The 23,616-nt window shown below is 42.9% G+C and overlaps 2 protein-coding genes across 3 annotated transcripts in view; both read right to left on the bottom strand.

The window, feature by feature from the left end:
- Window positions 1-616: 616 nt before the first annotated feature.
- Window positions 617-19,192, bottom strand: LOC144506468 (thiamine transporter 1-like). 2 transcript variants are annotated; one of them, XM_078232630.1, is made up of 6 exons: window positions 18,896-19,192; window positions 12,851-13,471; window positions 8,044-8,272; window positions 5,071-5,260; window positions 4,837-4,978; window positions 618-4,032 (listed from the first exon to the last, which is right to left on the bottom strand). In XM_078232630.1, exons 1-6 carry the CDS (start codon window positions 19,100-19,102, stop codon window positions 3,850-3,852), a joined length of 1,572 nt encoding a protein of 523 aa, XP_078088756.1. In that variant the 5' UTR covers window positions 19,103-19,192; the 3' UTR covers window positions 618-3,849. The 2 variants fall into 2 exon arrangements, with proteins under 2 accessions (XP_078088757.1, XP_078088756.1); XM_078232631.1 differs by lacking the exon at window positions 12,851-13,471 and having other exon boundaries at window positions 617-4,032.
- A 2,047-nt stretch (window positions 19,193-21,239) lies between these two features.
- The window catches only part of f5 (coagulation factor V), a 76,879-nt gene continuing 74,502 nt past the window's right edge, over window positions 21,240-23,616 (bottom strand). Inside the window, exon 25 of the mRNA XM_078232629.1 lies at window positions 21,240-21,932. Coding sequence (XP_078088755.1) covers window positions 21,786-21,932 — 147 coding nt within the window. The 3' untranslated portion in view covers window positions 21,240-21,785. The remainder of the gene's footprint in view (window positions 21,933-23,616) is intronic.

Below are 23,616 nucleotides of genomic sequence, written 5' to 3'. Positions count from 1 at the left end.
CAATTGAGGCCGTCCTCATGTGTGCGGAACTTGGCTATCAGTTTCTGCTCAGCGACGTCATGTGTCGTGAAGGCCGCCTTGGAGAACGCTTATCCGAATATCAGAGGCAGAATGCCCGTGACCGCTGAAGTGCTCCCCAACAGGAAGAGTATAGTCTTGCCTGGTGATTGTCGAGCAGTGTTCATTCATCCGTTGTCGCAGCGTCTGCATGGTTTCCCCAATCACCAGGCAAGACTGTTCTCTTCCTGTTGGGGAGCACTTCAGCGGTCATGGGCATTCGGCCTCTGATATTCGGGTAAGCGTTCTCCAAGGCAGCCTTCGCGACACACGACGGCGCAGAGTCGCTGAGCAGAAACTGATAGCCAAGTTCCGCACACGAGGATGGCCTCAACCGGGATATTGGGTTCATGTCACACTATCTGTAACCCCCACAGCTTGCCTGGACCTGCAGAGTTTCACTGGCTGTTCTGTCTGGAGACAATACACATCTCTTTAACCTGTCTTAATCTCTCTCCACTCACATTGTTTGTATCTTAAAGACTTGATTAGCTGTAAGTATTCGCATTCCAACCATTATTCTGTAAATTGAGTTTGTGTCTTTATACGCCCTGTTTGTGAACAGAATTCCCACTCACCTGAAGAAGGGACTTAAGGCTCCGAAAGCTTGTGGCTTTTGCTACCAAATAAACCTGTTGAACTTTAACCTGGTGTTGTTAAACTTCTTCCTGTGTTTACCCCAGTCCAACGCCGACATCCCAACATCATGTTTGAAACAAGACCATTTCAGTATTGCAAAGCAAATTTGTTTCAAGAATACGCTGAAATAAACTGCACCATACTTCGTGTTAATGCCTAAACTTGCTGATGACCCACTTTCAAGCTTCCACTTGATTTTAAGGCTTTCCACATATAAGTTTCACTGTCATATAACAAGATACAAAATGTCTCATTTACAGCAGAATACACCATTCGGATAAATTGGTACATTATCTACACTTTCAGGGTTATCAGCCCACCTCAACACAACAAATCATTCTCAAAGCAGTTAAAAGGTTTTATTTCTTTGGAGATAATAAATATACACGCACACAGTATTTTGGGAAGGAAAAGCTTTTCTCATTTCCTCCTGGAGGACGGAATCTGCTCATCATTCAAAGCATTTCTACTGTTTTAAACAAAAACATTTATTTTGCTCTGAATTTCTCAATTCTTGTTTGAATCCCAAATAATGCAAACTGAACCTAAAATGATTAGTGTTCTAAATGCAGCTTGCACGAATATTTGGGGCAGCTAAAATGCAATAAGATTTTGTATTAAATGCTAGCTAGTTGGTACTTTAGCTGACTTTTATCTGGAAGATATGCCATCTCATTCCAAGTCAGGGTTAGTGCAAATAAGAAAAATTAAAATTAGGTATTAGTCCAACATCTATTAGACTAAATTGGAGAACCTTGAAACGGCCACCTGCTAAACATTGGCCAAATAATATTTTTCATGATCATGTAAGATATACCTTCAATATAGTACCTAATGCCAAGAACAGAATATCTGTTACTTAATTTATTCTGGCAAAAATGGCAGAAGAGTCGAGGACCATAAAACACTGATGTATGAGGCACGATAAACTAAATTTATTTGAGATATTGAATGTTAGTTTTAATCTAATATTACGCTTCCATCATTCATTTTGCCACAATTAGAGAAAACATAGGGAATTGCTCCTTCAGGTTTCAAACATCAGATTGCCACTGTCTTCATTATCTCTCTGGTCTCTCTATAATTAAAGGTTACATCGTCAAAAAAATCAAATTCTCCTCTTTTCGCACTTCCAAGTTCCCCTTCCACACTCAATCCAAAATGAAAGGGTCCTGTGCCTCTACTGGCGCTGTCTGGCAACCCATGTCAAGGCCTCTAATCTATGCTGAAAGAAGGTGCATGACAACAGCACCTGAACTGTGCTGGATTTTTATCTTCCAAAGGAAAGAATATATTTGGTGAACAGTGTACATTCGTATCAATACTTAGCAAACTTGCACTTAAAATAACACAGGATGCTAATAACCTCCACATTAAGAGAACAGATTGTGGCAATTTTTCAGCCAGTCTTGGTAGACACTTTGTCACCTCGCTACAAGGCATATTTCCATCTCATGCATCAGTGTCAGTACCTCATTCGCATCAGGTCAATTAAATTACATGGGGCATTAAAACTACCAATGTTTTCTAACAGTATCTAAAACTAACTTGCACTTACAAAAAAGACAAACTTTACTTCAGTACCTGGTCATATTTATGTAAAAAGATTCTGTCATTCCAGTTACCTTCAGATATGTTACTGCACAGAAATAGGCCATTTGGCTCATCAATCTTGCACCAGTTCTTACAAACTACTATATAATTAGTCCTGATTCCCTGTGCTTTTCTCTCAAGACTACCCTGCAAATCTTCCAGCTTCAAGTATTTGTTTTGGCCTGGTCTGTTCTTCTATAGAGTGTTGCTACAGCCAGGTAGTCAGTTGTACCATCAGAACATTAAAGGTAACTATTGTGGGTGATTTTGAGCAATTAAATGTTTACAGCTGTTTACTAAACATACTTTTAGTTCTATGTTTCCACATTACCATAGACAATATATGTTGGTTCTCATAAAATATCAAAGCATAATTTCTGTCTAACACACATGCTTACAAATTGTAACAAAAGCTGAAAATGCTGCAAGTTTTTGTTTCAGATTTCAGCATCCACAGTAATACTGATTAGTTATCCATTATTAAGATGCTGGTATCTACAAAAGGACTGTACTCAAGAGTGGTTCAATATTTAAGTTTCATAGAAACCCTACAGTGCAGAAGGAGGCCATTCGGCCCATCGAGTCTGCACCGACCACATCCCACCCAGGCCCTACCCCCACATATTTTACCCGCTAATCCCTCTAACCTACACATCCCAGGACTCTAAGGGGCAATTTTTTTTAAACCTGGCCAATCAACCTAACCCGCACATCTTTGGACTGTGGGAGGAAACCGGAGCACCCGGAGGAAACCCACGCAGACACGAGGAGAATGTGCAAACTCCACACAGACAGTGACCCGAGCCGGGTATCGAACCCGGGACCCTGGAGCTGTGAAGCAGCAGTGCTAACCACTGTGCTACCGTGCCGCCCCTGTGCCGCCACTGTGCTACCGTACCGTTTCAACCAGAGTCCTCTTGTAGAATATTTTCCCTCTCCCGTCCTCCTTTATCAATCCAATTGGAATAGTGCAATCTTTAATCCCCACTGATTGGCAACTTCTTGAATCTCCATGCATTCTACACTTCACTCGTAAGGGGAGTTTATGAAATTCATGGGGTTTGTCTTCTGAGAGATTCAAATCATGTTTAGTGGGAAAGCTTGAAAGGCACGATGAGAACATTAATGAAGGTTCACAATTTATGGAGGAGGTGGGATGTCAGAAGAAAACCACCAGTTGACCCTCATACAGTACTCAGACTTAGAACTGGAGATCAAGGTTCCTAAACTTGGACAGATTTTCTCAAAAACGTCATCTTCAGTTTCTGCAGCTGTTGGCACACCCCGGATTGTTCAGCAAGTCCTGCAGAATCACATCTAACAGTGGGCAACAGGAAACAATACTGGCACTCCACCTCAGCAACTTCCAAATTTAGCAGAAGCCTTGTTCATGAGGAAACAGGGAGTCTGCTGCATTGCTCGTGAGGTTATGGCTGAGGTGCATGAGCAGCTCCAAGGAAGTTCCTGGTTAATGACGTTGCAAGGAAAGAGAGAGAAGTAAATCATTCTACTTTAGTGAATCACATCACATGCAGCTACGCAAATTTGCAACTGCCCATTTTAGTCAACCTCACTCGTCTGCTCGCAAGGTGTCTTTGGTGATACTTCGTTCTTGGAGTCCAAAGAAGCAAAGGTGTTTTCAGTTGCTTGTGACTCTTCTCTGTATTTCTTTATAATATTGTACATACCAAAGATCAAGAACAACACTGCAATTGCGGTAAAGTAAACCGAGTAAGCCAGAAACTGAAAAAGAGGAGAAAAGTATTAAATTCAATAAACAGTTCATAGCAATTAATTTCAAATAATGAAAATGTTACTCAATTATTAAAGAATTTGCCCATCCTGTGGGCTCAGTGTTCATCAAGTTCTGCAGAGGGCATTTACAGAGCATTAATAAAAGTAAATGTGTGTTGTATTTAAATCTTGAATATGCTATGGCACAGATGGATGGTAAACTTGCATAGTGTAATGTAGCACAATGTAAAATCATGACCAGAGTACAAGGAAGTTATGCCAACACTTTTCAAACTTTAGACGGTGCAGTGTCCTCAATTCTGGGCACCACACTTTAGAAAGATGTCAAGATCTAGGACATGGTGCAGAAGAGATTTACTAGGACGACAACAGGGATGAAAGACTTCAATCACATGGAGAGAATGGAGAAGCTGGGGTTATTTTCATTAGAGCAAAGAGAAGGTTTGGTAGAGAAGTTGGAAAATCATTGGGGCTTTTGAATAATGCTGAAATGGGAGGCCTGCTGTGAAAGCTTTTCATCATCGGAACAAAAGCAAGAATGCCAAATTTCAAACTATCACAACAGGAGAACAAGATGCTGATGTGATTTTTAATTTGAATCGCAACCAAAACTAGATTGTTCTTTGTATCCATAACTATGAAGGGAAGAGGAAGGTTTCCACTATTTAACATAAAAATGTTTTTTTTTAAGTTTACACCTGATGTGTTCTCCTCTTTCCGCCCCCCCTCCCCCCACCCCCCTAGTTAAATTATAATGTTAGTGGCTATGGCAATACCAAATTGATACTTTACCTGTCCAAATATGTCCAAATTCAGCATACGAGATTCTACTACAATCAGAGTCAACAGCGTCTGAAGGGCTAAGGCAACAAAAGTATTTACACCGAACACCAAAGCATACAGTTCCACACTTAAATTTGCAGCAATCTTGTACCTTTCAAAATAAAGACAGGCAATTAAGTTTTCTTACAACTACAAAATTAAATTTCGAATTAAATCACACTTTTGAACAAAAGGTCCACTCACGTTGCTATAGTTATAAGCATCATGTAAATGATTTTGAAAGCAATGTAACTGACGTAACACACCCAGATGTTCCGAACAGTGTCCATCAGAAACACTGAAACGGCAATAATGAGAGAAAAGATGAGGAGTGCAACTTCACTCCAGATGGATGAAACCTTTACAGAGCCCACGACAAATGCTGCCACAGCACCTAAACATAGACCAAAGAGAGAGAAAATTAAAATAAAGTTACATTAAAAACATTTGGGTGGTATTTTATCATTTTTTTGTCCAAGTGCTGGGCGGACTTGAAACTAGAAGAGTTTATGACCTCGCCGGCGAGGTTATTTTGGGGGGGGGGGGGGGGGGGGGGGTTGAGCACCGGGATTGCTAATGACATTTAAATGCTTCTTTAAATAAATTTCAATACATTAACCTGCTTTTCGCCCATTTCTGGTGAGAGGCTGACCGCACCAGAAATCCGGCGCTCGTAAAATGGTACCAGTCGCGAAAACCAGCACCAATCACTTTACGATCGCGTCACGCCCAGAAACGGGCGCAACACGATACTAAAATCACCCCCTTCATAGCTTTCCGTAGTTTGATTTAAGCCAGACAAAACATTCCCTTTTTTTTGAAAATAATATTTCGTACGGAACGTGGAAATCAAAATTTATAACCCATTTATACAAATACATTTAGAGCAAAAATGAAAAAAGACTTTGGATTATCAGTGAGAGCACCTTGGTACCCTAAAGGGCAGGAATATGGAGCGTGAAGCCACATGTCATATCACTCAATTCATTCAATTAAAACTTCACATATTTAACATAGTAAAGCACTACACAAGCAAATAGTATGTTCACTTCAACTAGATGTAATTTTAATTGCTCCCAGTTGGTGACTGTGCCTTTAAGTGCCTAGATCCCAAACTCTGGAATATCTTTCCTACACATTTCTGCCTCACTTTCTCCCTTTAAAGACATTTCTTAAAACCCATTATGTCGTTGTGTCAAATTTTACCATGCTCAGCAGGAGCACTTAGGGATGCTTTATTATGTTATGTGCACGATTTAAGTTGCTATTGAACTGTGTTACGGTCAATGGATTTTTCCCAACTGCCAGCTCCATTACAATACCATCGTGAGGGGAGCAAAACCTCACCCAGTATATTTTTAGAAAATAGTTAGATATCCTCATGGCTATTTCTAAAAGCTGGAAATGCCTGTGGCCCCTAAACAAAACTTTTTTTTTAAAAAAGTGTTATTAGTGCCACACTCCACTGCCTGTTCGGGTACACTGAGGGAGAATTTAGCATGGCCAATGCACCTAACCAGCACGTCTTTCAGACTGTGGGAGGAAACCGGAGCACCTGGAGGAAACCTACCCAGACATGGGGAGAATGTGCAGACTCTGCACAGACAGTGACCCAAGCCAGGAATCGAATCTGGATCCTTGGCACTCAGGCAGCAGTGCTAATCACTGTGCCACCGTATCGCCAGGAGCTACCCGGCGGCTATGAAGAAACTTAGGCTTGTTATCTCTTAAGAGACACTAATGACACACTGTGGGCTGCAGAAAACAAACTCTGAGAACTATGAAAGGCCATCTGTACTTCATAAATCAGGCTGGCTGACCAGAATCTATTAATCTGCTAGGACAAAAGACCCCACAACCTTCCTTTCAATCTTTACTGGGTGAGACAATTAACCACCTTAGGGACCAAGAGAAGGGATGCACATTGCTTGTCAAAGACAATGTGGAGAGGCAAGAGTCATATGGTATGGACCTAGCTTGTGCAGCCAGTAACATTGCTGCAAAGTTCAATCTGCCATTTTACCATCCAAGTAGCCTCACAGAAAAGGAATCCTGTCCAGATTTGAACAGCTGACGCCCCCATCTACTTTGCTGCTACCAGGCCATCACCAACAAGACTGATTCATCTCTGAAAGCACATCATATCATGTGAAGTCAGCCCCTCCAGAAAAGTGAATTATACAGCACTGGTTTTCAAACTGGCAGCCTGCAAGGAGGAATACCTCATTGGGCATGGGACTCAACCCACATAGAATACCACATCTTTTCTCTGTGGTCACTGCACTGTACATCTTTATTTTCTCTAATCCCTTTAACCATATGACTGCAAAGGGGGGCAATGCTGCGACCCACCCTCTTACATTTGGATGCGTGCAATAAACTAATCCTTTTGAGTCCATCCCATCTTTGGGTTTGTTGTGGGGTTATCAATAAAAATTGGATAACCCCGAAGTTGAATGGCTGGGAAATATACCACCACTTACAGTAGGCAGCAAATCAAAACACCTTCCTGTTTACTGATGGATGGAGAGGGGAAAGTGTTTAAATTAACCTCCCTATGCTGTCCATAACACCATATTCAAATAAAAAGTGGTTCCAACCAATTTGTGCATATGGGGGAGCGGGATTGTGCAGGTGGGAGAAAAAGAGCATCTTATACCTATGATTAAATATAGCAAACCTATGATCGCTCAACAGTTCAGTTCACAAAGAACTAACTTAACATTTTGAGGGGGGCGGGGGGGGGGGGGGGGGAGGGGTCACGGGTCACCCTAAAAAAGTTAAAGCAAACCTGAGAAATATGCCACAGCATTGTAAATTATTAATATTTTACACATGCCATATTTCAGTTTTACTCTGGAAGAGACAATCACTGCTTTTGTCAGTGAAATAGACTGGGACTGTAGCCTTCATTTCACATTTCTAATAGACACAGCTAGAATTATGTTAATAGGCCCCTCTGGCAGACAATCTGAAGGAGCTAAGAATCATCCCCTCTGCCCTTTCCCCTTTTCAAATTTTCATCCACTTGCCTTTTAAAAAGTTATTGTGGGTTCTCTTTCCACCACAGTTTCGGAAATATGTTTGGCTTCCTTGTTGAACTGAAATATTAACACCTCCTGGCAATTACAAGCAAACTCAACTGCTTTAATCAAAAAATTACTAACAGGAACATACCCAATAGTGCAGATGTAGCTTCCACCATTCCATTGTAAATCTGGGAATTCTGAGAAGAAAGAATTTTCTCCCACAGGATTTGAATGTAATTCAATATTTGAAAATAGCCACACGTAGACAATGCCCACCATGCTGACCAGCAGAGCAGTGGCCAAGAGGAATAACACTGCAGGAATATCTTCCATAACGATGCAAGAACAATGCAGACATCTTTGAATGGCTTTTTATTCTGGAAAATAAAACCAGTTAAAATACACCCATTTGTCTAAAAGAAAAATCTCTCAAGTAAGTTAGAAATATTTATATCTTGCTTTAAGGGAAGCATTTTATATATACACAGAATGAGCACATACGGTAATATTCTCATCAGAAGTATACAGTAGTCATTGACAACATTGCTGTGACATTTCAGCTGATCTAGAGGAAGGCAGCAGGTGGCTAGGTTTGCCCTTCACTCTAAAAATAGGCACGATATGACACATTAATGCTCATCATTACTGCTGCAACACAGGCTGGATCCTTTCTCCTGATATCCTACTGCTGAGGGATGGAGAGGCGAGGAGTGAGCAATAGCAAGGCGAGAAAAAGGAAAAAAAACGCAAGAGAAATCAGGTTAGAGACCTCATTTCTCAGAAAGAGGGAGAGGAAAATGCTGTCCTTATTCCACCCCCCCTCCACCTCCAACAAGGGTTCAAGGAATTTCAGGCCCTAGGAGGTTGCATAAAACTTGTGATTTAGTGAAATCTGCTGCTTTCTCTTCTTTTTGGTTCCGAGTGCTGTGAGACCATCAGAGTCAGCATAGAAAGATGTCTTGTCACATACAGAGTAAGAATATCAGCAGTGCAAGGATTTATTGCTCATTATGGACTAATCACTCCCGACATTACTTAGCACGTGAGAGTTAGTTTTATATCTTATGCGAAGGGGGCGACCTTTATGCTTAAGACGACTTTTATGCTTAATATCATGGACATTTTTACACGTGTATATCAAATTTATTTTAAAATATTGTCAGCAGCTCACAGCAATGCGATGACTCATGGGCGCCCCTTAATCACTTCAGACAGCCTAATCACTTTAGACTCCAAGCAGGGAAAACATAGAAAATAGCTCAACTGATTAGATTATGCAAGAAGCTCAAAACACAAAGGCAGTGCAAGAGGGCAGATGGACAGGGAATAGAGAAGGGGAGAGGTCAGACCAAAGGATTGGGATGTGTCTACTTTAATGTCAGGAGTATAGTGAATAAAAGGGATGAGCTCAGAGCGTGGATCGATGCCTGGAAGTGTGATGTGGTGGCCATTACGGAGACATGGATGTCTCAGGGACAGGACTGGATACTCCAGGTGCCGGGATTCAGATGTTTCAGGAAGGACAGGGAAGGAGGCAAGAGAGGGGGTGGAGTGGCACTGCTGATCAAGAATAGTGTCACAGCTGTAGAGAAGACGTATGCTGTGGAGGGATTGTCCACCGAGTCTCTGTGGGTGGAAGATCAGAGTGGGAAGGGGCCGGTCACTTTGCTGGGAGTTTTCTATAGGCCGCCCAATAGTAACAGGGAGGTGGAGGAGCAGATAGGGAAACAGATCCTGGAGAGATGCAGCAATAGCAGAGTTGTTGTGATGGGAGACTTTAATTTCCCAAACATAGATTGGAATATCCTTAGGGTAAGGGGATTGGATGGGGAAGAGTTCGTTAGGTGTGTTCAGGAGGGTTTCCTGACACAGCATGTGGACAGGCCTACAAGAGGAGAGGCTGTACTTGATCTGATACTGACCAATGAACCTGGACAGGTGTCAGATCTCTCAGTGGGAGAGCATCTTGGGGATAGCGATCATAACTCTATCTCCTTTAGGCTTGCATTGGAAAAAGAGAGGATCAGGCAAGCTAGGAAAATGTTTATATGGGGTAAGGGGAAATATGAAGACATTAGACAGCAAATTAGAGGAGTAAATTGGAAGGAGGTATTCTCGGGGAAATGTACTGAAGAGAAGTGGCAGTTTTTCAAGGAATGTCTGTCTAGAGTTCTACAGGACAACGTTCCGAGCAGACAGGGAGGTGTTGGTCGGTTAAAGGAACCGTGATGCACGAAAGCTGTGTGGGACCTAGTCGAGAAGAAAAGGAAAGCGTACAAAAGGCTCTGAGAGCTTGGCGAAGATAGGGATTTAGAAGAGTGTACGGCTTGTAGGAATGGACTAAAGAAGGAAATTAGGAGAGCCAGAAGGGGTCACGAGAAGGCCCTGGCAGGTAGGATTAAGGAGAACCCTAAGGCGTTCTATAAATATGTGAAGAGTAAAAGGATGAGACGTGACGGAATAGGGCCTATAAAAGGTGAAGGCGGGAAAGTCTGTACGGAACCAGTAGAAATGGCAGAGGTGCTCAATGAGTATTTTGCCTCGGTTTTCACAGAGGAGAAGGACCTGGGTGGATGTACTGCGGGCGTGCGGTGGACTGAAAAGATCAAGTATGTGGACTTTAACATAGAAACATAGAAACCCTACAGTGCAGAAGGAGGCCATGCGGCCCATCGAGTCTGCACCGACCACAATCCCACCCAGGCCCTACCCCCACATATTTTACCCACTAATCCCTCTAACCTACACATCCCAGGACTCTAAGGGGCAATTTTTAACTTGGCCAATCAACCTATCCCACACATCTTTGGACTGTGGGAGGAAACCGGAGCACCCGGAGGAAACCCACGCAGAAAATGTGACTAAACACATTGACGAAGGGAAGGCGGTAGGTGTGGTTTAAGAAAGAGGTTGTGCTGGAACCTTTGAATGGCATCTAGATAAGTCACCGGGTCCGGATGGGATGTACCCCAGGTTACTGTGGGAGGCGAGGGAAGAGATTGCAGAGCCTCTGGCCATGATCTTTGCGTCGTTGATGGAGACGGGAGAGGTGCCGGACGATTGGAGGATTGCGGATGTGGTTCCTATTTTCAAGAAGGGGAATAGAGATAGCCCAGGTAATTATCGACCGGTGAGTCTAACCTCAGTGGTTGGTAAACTGATGGAGAAGATCCTGAGGGACAGGATATATGAGTATTTAGAGAGGTTTAGTATGCTCAAGAATACTCAGCATGGCTTTGTCAAGGGCAGATCGTGCCTTACGAGCCTGGTGGAGTTCTTCGAAAATGTGACTAAACACATTGACGAAGGGAAGGCGGTAGATGTGGTTTATATGGATTTTAGCAAGGCGTTCGATAAGGTCCCCCATGCAAGGCTTCTAGAAAAAGTGAGAGGGCATGGGATCCAAGGGGCTGCTGCCCGGTGGATCCAGAACTGGCTTGCCCAAAGGAGGCAGAGAGTGTGTATAGATGGGTCTTTTTCTAAATGGAGGTCGGTCACCAGTGGTGTGCCCCAGGGATCTGTTCTGGGACCCTTGCTGTTTGTCATTTTCATAAATGACCTGGATGAGGAAGCGGAGGGATGGGTTGGTAAGTTTGCCGACGACACGAAGGTTGGTGGGGTTGTGGATAGTCTGGAGGGATGTCAGATGTTACAGAGGGACATAGATAGGATGCAAGACTGGGCAGACAAGTGGCAGATGGACTTCAACCCAGATAAATGCGTCGTGGTCCATTTTGGTAGGTCAAATGGGATGAGGGAAAGACTCTTAGTACTGTAGAGGATCAGAAGGACCTTGGGGTCCGGGTCCATAGGACTCTGAAATCGGCCTCACAGGTGGAGGAGGTGGTTAAGAAGGCATATGGTATGCTGGCCTTTATCAGTCGAGGGATTGAGTTTAGGAGTCCGGGGATAATGATGCAGCTATATAAGACCCTCGTCAGACCCCACTTGGAGTACTGTGCTCAGTTCTGGTTGCCTCACTATAGGAAGGATGTGGAAAAGATTGAAAGGGTGCAGAGGAGATTTACAAGGATGTTGCCTGGATTGAGTGGCATGCCTTATGAGGATAGGCTGAGGGAGCTCGGTCTTTTTTCCTTGGAGAGACGAAGGATGAGAGGAGACCTAATAGAGGTGTATAAGATGTTGAGAGGCATAGATCGGGTGGACTCTCAGAGGCTTTTTCCCAGGGTGGAAATGTCTGCTACGAGAGGACACAGGTTTAGGGTGCTGGGGGGTAGGTACAGGGGAGATGTTAGGGGTAAGTTTTTCACACAGAGGGTGGTGGGCGAGTGGAATCGGCTGCCGTCAGTGGTGGTGGAGGCAAACTCAATAGGGTCTTTTAAGAGACTCCTGGATGAGTACATGGAGCGTAATAGGATGGAGGGTTATAGGTAGGTCTAGAAGGTAGGGGTGTGTTCGGCACAACTTGTGGGCCGAAGGGCCTGTTTGTGCTGTAGTTTTTCTATGTTCTAACCCTCCAGAAAGAGATCAGCCCAGGGAAATGGGTTCACATCATCATCAGCCACAGATCAATTCCACCTATCTATAATGGCTTTTTGATATCTTGCTATTGTGCCACTGCTTTGTGTTATTAGCAGGCACTGATCATGTAACTGGTAGTAAATGATGAGCCTATTACCATATGTTTGGCGCAAAGTTCAAAACCCTATAAATTGTAAAGCGCACAATGGCCAGGAGAGCAGTTGACGAGCAGCTGTCTCTCCCCAGGCCTGCGGTTTTTGTTATTTTAAACAGAGAATAAAGTTTGTGTTGCCTTTTTGTACTGTACTCATGCCGGCTTGTCTTTTATGCTGGTAGGAAGCGAGAAACGTCCCCTTATATATGAATATGAAATCTGGAGATAAGTGAAAGTTCACACTGCCTGTTCACCCATAGCATGGTGCTCGATTTCAGCAGCAGAAAACAAGCAAAACAGCAAATGAAACAAACATTACCGTAATTTCATGGGTGTATGAGATGCTATCCATTGGTTCTGGCACATAGACAGGTACCATATTCTCAGCATCATCACGGCCACAGGTTAGTGGCGCTGTTGATTTATGTTCTTCAGATGATGACTTTTCACTTTCATCTTTGGTTTTCCTTTCAGTACAGTCTTTCCTCACTCTGTGGAAGAACATGCTCCTCTGTGGCATTGGAAGAAACATCGATGCAATAAAGGCAACTGCGACACAGGCCAAGGAAATAACATTGAGGTGGAAGAGGGACACCTCAGTAAATGAGACCAAGATTTGTCCAGTAACAGATCCCACTGTGTACCCAATCAATGTGGCACAACGACAGTATCCAGTTACTTTCTGGTACATATCAAAGTCCACTACAGAGTAGATATAGGAGTAATAAGCCACCTCTGATGCAGTTACCATCCCATAGAAAAATTCTAGAAACTTCATTGCCAGCAGTCCTTGGGCATACAACAGCATGAACCAGGTAATGATCAAAGCTGCACCTTGTAGAATGATGACCGGCTTGTATCGGAGGTAATCAGTTGCAAGGAAGATGGGAAACAAAAGCACTAGGTAGGAGTAAGTCCACACTGGATAAATCTCATTCACCTATTTAAAAAAATATAGAAGTCCAATAGGTTTAAGACAGGAGTGTTCATTTTTAATTTTCAATTATTAATCTCTCAAAACTCAAAACCTAACAATTGTTTACAATGTGATGCAGTAGATATACACACTGTTATACATAGAAACATACATTGAAAATAGAAGCAGGAGTAGACCATTTGATCCTTCAAGCCAACTCCACCATTCATTTAGATCATGGCTGATTTCTTCTCACCTTATCCTCAAACTATGACCCCTAAGGACACCAAAACTGGTCTCAGAATCAACTACCTCACTATCCACATTGATAAAAAATTCTATCATGTTATGGTCACTCATCCCCAAGGGTTCCCTCACAAATAGATTACCAACTAACCCTTTCTCATTGCACAATACCCAGTCCAAGATGGCTTGTTCATTGTTGGTTCCTCAACCTATTGGTCCAGAAAACCATCCTGTACACACTCCAGAAATTTCTCCGTTGTACTGTGACTAATTTGACTCACCCAATCTACATGCAGATTAAACTCACCCATAATCACAGATGTTCCTTTACTACATACATCTGATTTCCTGATTAATGCTATTCCCAAAATTACCACTACAGCTTGGTGGTCTGTATACCACCCCCACAAATGTTTTTTTTGCCCCTTGGTGTTTTTTTAACTTGACCGATTCAGATTTTACATCGTTTGTGCTATATCTTTCCGCTCAATATTGTATTAACAATATTGTTATCTGATGAGAAGCCAAACTACAAATTAAAACTGCAAAATACTAATTTCCTTCTGAATCTAATCCTTTGAGGAAAAAGCTCAAAAGTTATGAAAATAGTTACTCCTCTAATCCCATTCATCTGCACATTTTCTCTCTTTTTTATTCATTCGTGGGATGTGGACATTGCTGGCTAGGCCAGTGTTTATTACCCATCCTGCCCTGAAGATGCATTCTTGGCATAACACTGAGAATCAAGCCAGCTGTTACCATAGCTACAGGAAAGGAATTGCAATTAGAAACTCACCTCACCCAAGATTCCCACACAGACTTCCAATTGAGGGTTACTGCTGGTGATCAGGAACAGAAACGCTGGCCGTTTTTTTCCTGACCTGTTCACTGTTCTCAAGCTAGGAAGACATACGCCATGTGCAATACGTGGAATGCTACCCTAGTTGATATAAGCTAAAAATACAAGTATATAAGTGGTTAGCACTGCTGCCTCTCAGTGCCAGGGACCCGGGTTTGATTCTGACTTTGAGTTACTGCCTGCGTGGAGTTTGCACATTCTCCCCATTTCTGCGTGGGTTTCCTCCAGGTGCTCCGGTTTCCTCCCACATTCCAAAGATGTGCAGGTTCGGTGGATAGGTCATGCTAAATTGCCTCTTAGTGTCCAGAGATGTGTAGATCAGGGGTTATGCCAATAGGTCGGAGGGAAGGGCCTGGATGGGATGCTCTTTCGGAGAATCAGTGCAGACTTGACGGACTAGATGGCCTCTTTCTGCAATGTAAGGATTCTATGGCTCTAATTTCCTATAGTAAGAGTTTTAACAACACCAGGTTAAAGTCCAACAGGTTTATTTGGTAGCAAATACCATTAGCTTTTGGAGCGCTGCTCCTTCGTCAGATAGAGTGGAAATGTGCTCTCAAACAGGGCACAGAGACACAAAAATCAAGTTACAGAATACTGATTAGAATGTGAATCCCAACAGCCAGCCAGATCTTAAAGATACAGACAATGTGGGTGGAGGGAGCATTCAGCACAGGTTAGAGATGTGTATTGTCTCCAGACAGGACAGCCTGCAAGTCCAGGAGGCAAGCTGTGGGGGTTACTGATAATGTGACATAAATCCAACATCCCGGTTTAGGCCGTCCTCATGTGTGTCATGAAGGCCGCCTTGGAGAACGCTTACCTGAAGATCAGAGGCTGAATGCCCGTGACTGCTGAAGTGCTCCCCCACAGGAAGAGAACAGTCTTGCCTGGTGATTGTCGAGCGGTGTTCATTCATCCGTTGTCGTAGCGTCTGCATGGTTTCCCCAATGTACCATGCCTCGGGACATCCTTTCCTGCAGCGTATCAGGTAGTCATGATGTGGAGATGCCGGCGTTGGACTGGGGTAAACACAGTAAGAAGTTTAACAACACCAGGTTAAGGTCCAACAGGTTTATTTGGTAGCAAAAGCCACACATGCTTTCGAGGCTCTGAGCCCCTTCTTCAGGTCTTTTGCTACCAAATAAACCTGTTGGACTTTAACCTGGTGTTGTTAAACTTCTTACTGCGTATCAGGTAGACAATGTTGGCCGAGTTGCAAGAGTAGGTACCGTGTACCTGGTAGATGATGTTCTCACGTGAGATGATGGCAGCCGTGTCGATGATCCGGCACATCTTGCAGAGGCTGCTGTGGCAGGGTTGTGTGGTGTCGTGGTCACTGTTCTCCTGAAGGCTGGGTAGTTTGCTGCGGAAAATGGTCTGTTTGAGGTTGCGCGGTTGTTTGAAGGCAAGAAGTGGGGGTGTGGGGATGGCCTTGGCGAGATGTTCGTCTTTATCAATGACATGTTGAAGGCTCCGGAGGAGATGCCGTCAGTATCAGTTATCAGTAACCCCCACAGCTTGCCTCCTGGACTTGCAGGCTGTCCTGTCTGGAGACAATACACATCTCTTTAACCTGTGCTGAATGCTCCCTCCATCCACATTGTCTGTATCTTTAAGATCTGGCTGGTTGTAGGGATTCGCATTCTAATCAGTATTCTGTAACTTGATTTTTGTGTCTCTGTGCCCTGTTTGAGAGCACATTTCCACTCCATCTGACGAAGGAGCAGCGCTCCGAAAGCTAATGGTATTTGCTACCAAATAAACCTGTTGGACTTTAACCTGGTGTTGTTAAAACTCTTACTGTGTTCACCCCAGTCCAACGCCAGCATCTCCATATCATGTCTAAATTCCTATAACAGTGGCTGACTTGCCGTCAGAATTTCATCAATATGAATCTTAAAATAGCCACTAGGAGCCAGTTAGGGTCATGCAGAGCAACTCCCAGCCTCTAAAGCACAATTCCATAATGACACAGCAGAGATCAAGAACACACCAGGCTCAAACATCCCATGGTGTCCTACAGTGGAAAGTGGGGTCTCAGAAAGGTTGGACAGTACATCGTCATGAAGTGACTGGTCCTGATTTCCTGTCCAGTAGAGCAAAAAAAGGACAACATTTGTTTTGTTAAAAAAAATACACAAGTCACAAATTTTAAGTTTTCTGTAACATCACAGAAAGAAAATATTCCATGTCAATCTGAGGCGAGTGAGCAAAATGTTGCCCCAAGATCAGACCAACAAAATACCAAGATTTAAAAAAAAAGAGAATACAGATCAGCTTGTGTGATAACCTCTGTCACAACCAGTATGACCAAGCTGATGCAATCTTAAGTCTTCTCAATGCAACCTCACAGTACACCATTGCTGCACAATTCTGTAGACTAAGGACCTCCAAGATTTTTTGTATATTTAGGCCACAGAAAATATTTGGATGGCTGAGAGAAATACAAGAGAATGGAATTGATCGGATATTTGGCGCAATTATTTCTGCTGTGATGTCACAGAAAATATTAAGTTTGGGACGTATGCATTTTTTCAATGCAACAAATTTGTTGCCGACTGGGACATTTAATAATCCATCTTAAAAAATAATTTAAATAAATACACATTTAACAATGGAATGAAATACATACTATTTTGTAATGCAGATTACACAAACTATTGTGCAATGTCAAGGCAAATCAAACATTTAAGAAACTCCCTTTTATAAATACAAAAGTATTTATATAATACAATGTATTTCAATTAAACTGCTTCAAGGTGGTGTACTGTCCAATATAATTTCTAAGTGAGCAGCCTCTTCACCAAGGTGGAGAGCTGCATCAATTTATCAGGAGGCACCTGTCACTGTTCATCTTCAGTTTCAAAATGCAGGTTTTCAAGTTTCTTGAATTTCACAATTTCAGAATGTGCCGGGCGAGAGTAACACTTTAAAAAAGGAACAGTGGAACCAGATTACCCAATAACAATGGTGAGGCTAATAGCAAAAAACTGAGAATGACAAACTTGGCACTGATACGAATACAACGAGGATGTTTGCTGTTAGTGTGTTTGGGTGAAGTTTATAAAACAGCACATTAAGTGTTAATTACAAGACTCTTGCTCGAAAATTGGCGTTGGTGATTTTAATTTAAATTATCCTGTCTGTCTCTTAACTCTCCCTTAACCTAACCAAAGTTTCCTAATTTTTATGTAGTTTTTTTGGACATCATTAAATTGAATTTCTTTTTTCTCCTTTCAACTTCCTTATTAAGATCTGCATGGATTTAGAATAGTTGGGTATAGTTGGCCAAAGGGTCTTTTTCTGTGCTGTATACCTCCATGACTCTGTGGGGAGAATTTTACCATCCTGTCCGCCCCAGGAATCCGAGCAGGCGAGGAGCGGACCATGGAAAGATCCGTTGACCTCGGGTGGGATTTTCTGGCTTCGGGGCAAGCAAGACGGGAAAATCCCACCTTATGTCTCAGGTGAGGATCTTTTAATTTCATGGTTGAGCAGCCTCCCTATTTCCTGCTTGGTTTCAGCCACCACAGATCAATCACCACAAAGGGCACCATGCTGGAAATTACAGCAAGTCTGCACTCCCACCCATAAAAATCTGGCGGTCAGGAGTTAACAACGTTACCAGTAAACACTGTTGTCTCTGACCACAAAATCCAGTATTTATATAATACAATGTATATACAATACACCTTGAGGCATAAAGATAGCACCCATTCTGTATTAGTTGAACTGAAAATGATGTTCAGTACATCAGGCATTGCAGCTGTGTAGACAAGACATGTTAGCATTTCAGATTTGCTGCCATTAAAACATCCCTTGAATTAGTTTGTTAACCTCCTCAAGCCCACAGTCACTATGCACAGTGAAACATTGAGATTCCTGCAAAACCCAAGTAAGAACAATGAGGATGCTGAATGTTAAAGTTAATCTGTCAGTGGAGTTTTTTTCTGCTGTCTCGTGGTGGTGACCTTGATGGCGCCACTCCACTGATAGACTGAAAATAGTACTGCACAACACTGTCAACCCGACCTTGGCTAATGCAGGGAACTTAAGAACTAAGCAACACACAGCACTGAACTAACTGGTAAAGCTGCTAGGAAAAAAAACATTGCTGAACAAAAATCAGGAGGATGTATTTCTCCTGTAGAAGTTAACTCACTGCAGCCTCGCAACAAAGAGGCATTTAGGCTCATGCGGCTTAAAGAAACACAAAGATTGCATTGAACCCAACTCTGTAAGGATGGCGCAGGTTTTAATAGTAAAACAGTGAGAAAGAGAGACAGAGCAGTGGGTTCAGAGCCCACCCCGCTCCTTCAGGGTTTGACCCCCTCACTCACCTGCTGCTCAGTCAGGTTCTTATCCGGTCCCAGCAGGTAAGGGGTGAGGAAAGGTTCCGAGGGCCGGACGTTGGAGAAGAAGCCGCAGACACACAGCAGGGCGGTGGGGCAGAGGCGGTTGTAGCGGCTGCCGGGGCTCTCTGTGGCTCTGCAGCCGGCAGACCGCTGCTCCCGGGCCGCCCCTCGCTCCCTCTCCCCGGGCTCCATACTCTTTCTCCTTGCTTTCTCTCTCTTTATTCACTTCTTTCTCTGTCTCTCCCTCCCTCTGAATCTTCCTCTGTCTTGCGTTGCTCTGGCTCCGCTCCGGGCCCACGTTCCTTTTGAACCCACCCTCCCCTCACTTGGTTACCCAATGGCCAGGCGTAAGCGGGGAGGAGCGGCCCAGCAGCATCAGCTGGGAGCTGCAGGCGGGACTTGCCTCTGACTGAACCTCACACTCTCCTGCAACAATCCCCCCACCCCCCACAGGCTGATCACTAGGAGTTCCTGTTCCTTTTCCAAATGAATTTCGTGTTTCAAGGCATTTACTGTAACAGGCTAAAAGCACCACTGACTAAATACTGAGATACTGAAATGGGGCGGCACGGTGGTTAACATTGCCACCTCACAGCGCTAGGAGACCCGGGTTCGACTCTCGGCTTGGGTCACTGTCCTTGCGGAGTCTGTACGTTCTCCCCGTGTGTGCGTGGGTTTCCTCTGGGTGCTCCGGTTTCCTCCCACAGTCCTAAAAACATGCTGGTTAGATACATTGGCTATGCCAAATTTTCCCTCAGTGTATCCGAATAGCGTGGCGACTAGGGGATTTTCACAGCAACTTCACTGCAGTGTTAATGTAAGCCTACTTTTGACACTAGTAAGGACAGTTTAGGAGAATGGGCAAAGAAGTGGCAGATGGAATACAACATGAGAAAGTGTGTGGTTATGCACTTTGGTAGGAAAAGTAGAGGCGTAGACTATTTTCTAAATGGGGAAAGGCTTCGACAAAGTGAAGCACAAAGGGATTTGGGAGTCCTGGTTCAGGACTCTCTTAAGATTAACATGCAGGTTCAGTTGGCAGTTAGGAAGGCAAATTCAGTGTTAGCATTCATTTCTTGAGGGCTAGAATGCAAGAGCAGGAATGTGCTGCTGACGCTGTATAAGGCTCTGGTCAGACCCCATTTGGAATATTGCGAGCAGTTTTGGCCCCATACCTAAGGATGGATGTGCTGGCCTTGGAGGCGGTCCAGAGGAGGTTCACAAGAATGATTCCAATGAATGAAGAGTTTGTCATATGAGGAACGGTTGAGGAGTCTGGGTCTATACTCGATGGAATTTAGAAGGATGAGGGGGGATCTAATTGAAACTTACAGAGTAGTGAGAGGCCTAGATAGAGTGGATTTGGAGAGGATGTTTCCACTAGTGGGAGAGGCTAGAACTCAAGGGCACAACCTCAGACTGAAGGGACACTCCTTTAAAACTGAGATGAGGAATTTCTTCAGCCAGAGGGTGGTGAATCTGTAGAACTCATTGCCACAGAGAGCTGTGGAGGCCAGGTTATTGAGTGTTTTTAAGACAGAGATAGATAGGTTCTTGATTAATAAGGGAATCAAGGATTACAGGGAGAAGGCAGGATAATGGGGATGAGAATCATATCAGCCATGATTGAATGGCAGAGCAGACTGGATGGGCCGAATGGCCTAATTCTGCTCCTATTTCTTATGGTCTTGTATTTTTACACTCCACTCCCTTTGTAATAAAGGCCAGCATTCCATTTGAATTGCGTATTACCTGCTGAACTTTCAGGGTGCTAGGAATGATCGTTTAGAGAATATCAGTCACAAGAGATGCATAGATCTTAGAAGTAGGGAGTGGTCAGTAAGATGAGGGATACATGCGGTCACAGGTATGATTGTGTTTCATCGCTGAGAGCAAGCTGAAGCCAGCACCCCACCCACTCCTCCCGCATGGTCTGCCCCACCTGTTTCAGAGACTGTAGGTCATGCATCGGATTCCTCAGTCACCTGAGAACTCAATTTTTAGTATGGAAGCAAGTCATTCTCGACTCTGAGGGATTGCCTAAAAGAGAGAGAGATCAGATCTCCCCACAGCTTTGTGCAGGGTCCTCTTACATTTGACGGTATCAATATTACTATCACAGGGTTAGGGTCTTGCCAAGAACAGTGATTGTCACTCCTATTAATAGTTAGATTTTTACATTTAAATCATGCCCTGGCTAATATACAATAGCATAGGCCAGAGTTTAACAATAATATCCTCTCTGATTATAACTAAACTTTCACCTGTTCGTCAATCTTCTTGAAGGTAAATACATGGAGAGGCATGAATATTAAGCCTCTTTATTTCATAACAAACATTTAGAATCAGACTCACTTAGTTCAGTTAATCTAATTTGTTTTATTAGAACAATACAAAAGTAATCAACATATTATACTCCCTGACCCTGGCTGAAATAATTTGTCAACCATACACCCATCGTGTCTCCTCCTTTTCTCTCCGCTCTCATTCTTCTTTCCCTCACTCCACTTCCCTTCCCTTTTAACACACCACTAATATAGGTAAACTCCAATAAATTGTTGAAACAATATTGTTTATTTAAACATATCTAAAGTACCATACATTTTATAGAATTTTGTTTTAAAAAACCTCTGGCAAAACCAACATACTATGCAATATAGGATTTAGATCCAATTAACCAACTTGATACTGAATTATATTTAGATGTTTTACAAATTAATTGTAACCACAATATCTAGTAATTAAAATTCATCCTGTTTTTCACATCAGCCTTTTTAATTCTCTGGGCATGTCAAGTCCTTCTTTAAAAGGCATGATTTTAATTAGAAAAGTTTTTTTAAACAAAAGGTTCTACTTTCTCCTTGGAAAAAAATCTTCATTCAAAATCACATCCCATTAATTCTAGTCGAAGTGCAATGTAATTGTGCCAGTTTTTGGGAATAATCCGGATATATTTGGCAGAAATAGGTGGATTGATGTGGCTTTTTTTGTGTCGATAATAATCTGTGTTTCCTATGAATATCTGTGAATTAAAGATATCAATTAAAAATCAAGTATTCTTATGCATACGTAAGCATGTTTAACAGCTCCTATACACGAGGCATTTGCTTCATCTTCCCTTTCCACCTCGCACTCCCAGCTTTTGGAGCAATATTCAACTGGATACGAGCAATATTCAACTGGATACGAGCAATATTCCACTGGGTGCATTGTCTTTTCCTTGGACAAGTTATGGCCTTTCAGGTCAGTTGAGTATCTCAAGATGTTCTCAATTGTTAATAGCCATGGGCTCAGCCAATGCCAGCACTCTGGTGATCATCATCTTTCTCATATCTGGAGGAAGTTGTGGTGCTGCCATTCAGTTTCTCACTCAATACTGGTTGAATACTAAGCAAAAGTGAAAATCATACTGAAAGCAAAATACTGCGGATGCTGGAGATCTGAAATATAAACAAAAATGCTGGAAAACCTCAGCTGGTCTGGCAGGATCTGTGGAGAGAGAAACAGTTAACGCTTCGAGCCCATGGACTGGATTTTCCAGCACTTCCCGCTGGCGGGATCTTCTGGTCCTGCCAAAGGCGACGCCCCTCCCCGCAGCCAGTTCCCAAGAGGGGAAGATCCTGCCAGCAGCTAATGGCGTGCTGCCTCTGCTGCTGGAAAGCACATTGCGGTGGCCTGGAATTCCTGCCCCATGTCGGAGTTCAATATGACTCATCTTCGGAACTGGAATTGGACTCAAAACGTTTCTCTCTCCACAGATACAGCCAGGCCTGCTGAGGTTTTCCAGCACTACCTGTTTTTATAGTGAAAATCATAATGATCCTTTCGGACCCTCCAATGACCATAATTGTGTCTCAGAACCACCATCAACCTGGGATGTCAGCACTTGGTTGTGGTGGAATGATCCAATTCAAGATTCCTACTTATAATTTAACAACAAATGAGTCATCTATTTCTTTGGTAAAATATTGAAAATTATTACTAATATGATTTATTCATTGTAGATTAATGTAACTTAGATACAATGGGTGGGGGGGATTTTCTGGTCTCTCCATGGCGGAATGTGGTGCGCCATTTGCCAGCAGCGGGATCTTCTGGTCTCACAACTGTCAATGGAATTTCCCACTGAACCTCTGCCGCGGTTTACCCACCGACACGGGTAGAGTCAGTGGGAAATTCCATAAATTTCCAATAAATAACGGCAGGGGCGTGCCGGTGGCAGAGTCAGAAAATCCCTCCAGCGTGAACAGTCAGAAAATTCCGGCCAATATTTTTTCCTTGGAATATGTTTTTTCAAACTAAATTATGCTGATTGCTATGGAATAAAACGTTACAATTTATTCGAAGGGGGGAAAAAAAGTATAATGAGATCAAGAGGTTAGGCTTATGAAGAACTAATTTATATGCGTAAAATTAAAAATATGTTTTAATCCTTCTTTGAAGAGAAACTAGGATTAACAATTCCATCAGCATACAATAATTGGTAACATGGATCTGTGTTGCATTTTTTACTGAAGATTGTTTTGATAAGAACACATTTTGCATTAGGGATCACTGTACCCTCCACTTACAAATTTTTAAAAATGAAAGCAGGTTAAGAGAGTGTTTTTTATTTAACCTGATGGCACAGCAATCCTGAGAAAATGAGAATTATGGGATGATGAAAGTAATTCATTCATCATAACCCCATTGCTTCATTATGTTTA

Source organism: Mustelus asterias, chromosome 17 (assembly GCF_964213995.1).
Source record: "Mustelus asterias chromosome 17, sMusAst1.hap1.1, whole genome shotgun sequence".
Classification (NCBI taxonomy): Eukaryota; Metazoa; Chordata; class Chondrichthyes; order Carcharhiniformes; family Triakidae; genus Mustelus; species Mustelus asterias.
This window is presented reverse-complemented; position numbering and strand designations above follow the sequence as displayed.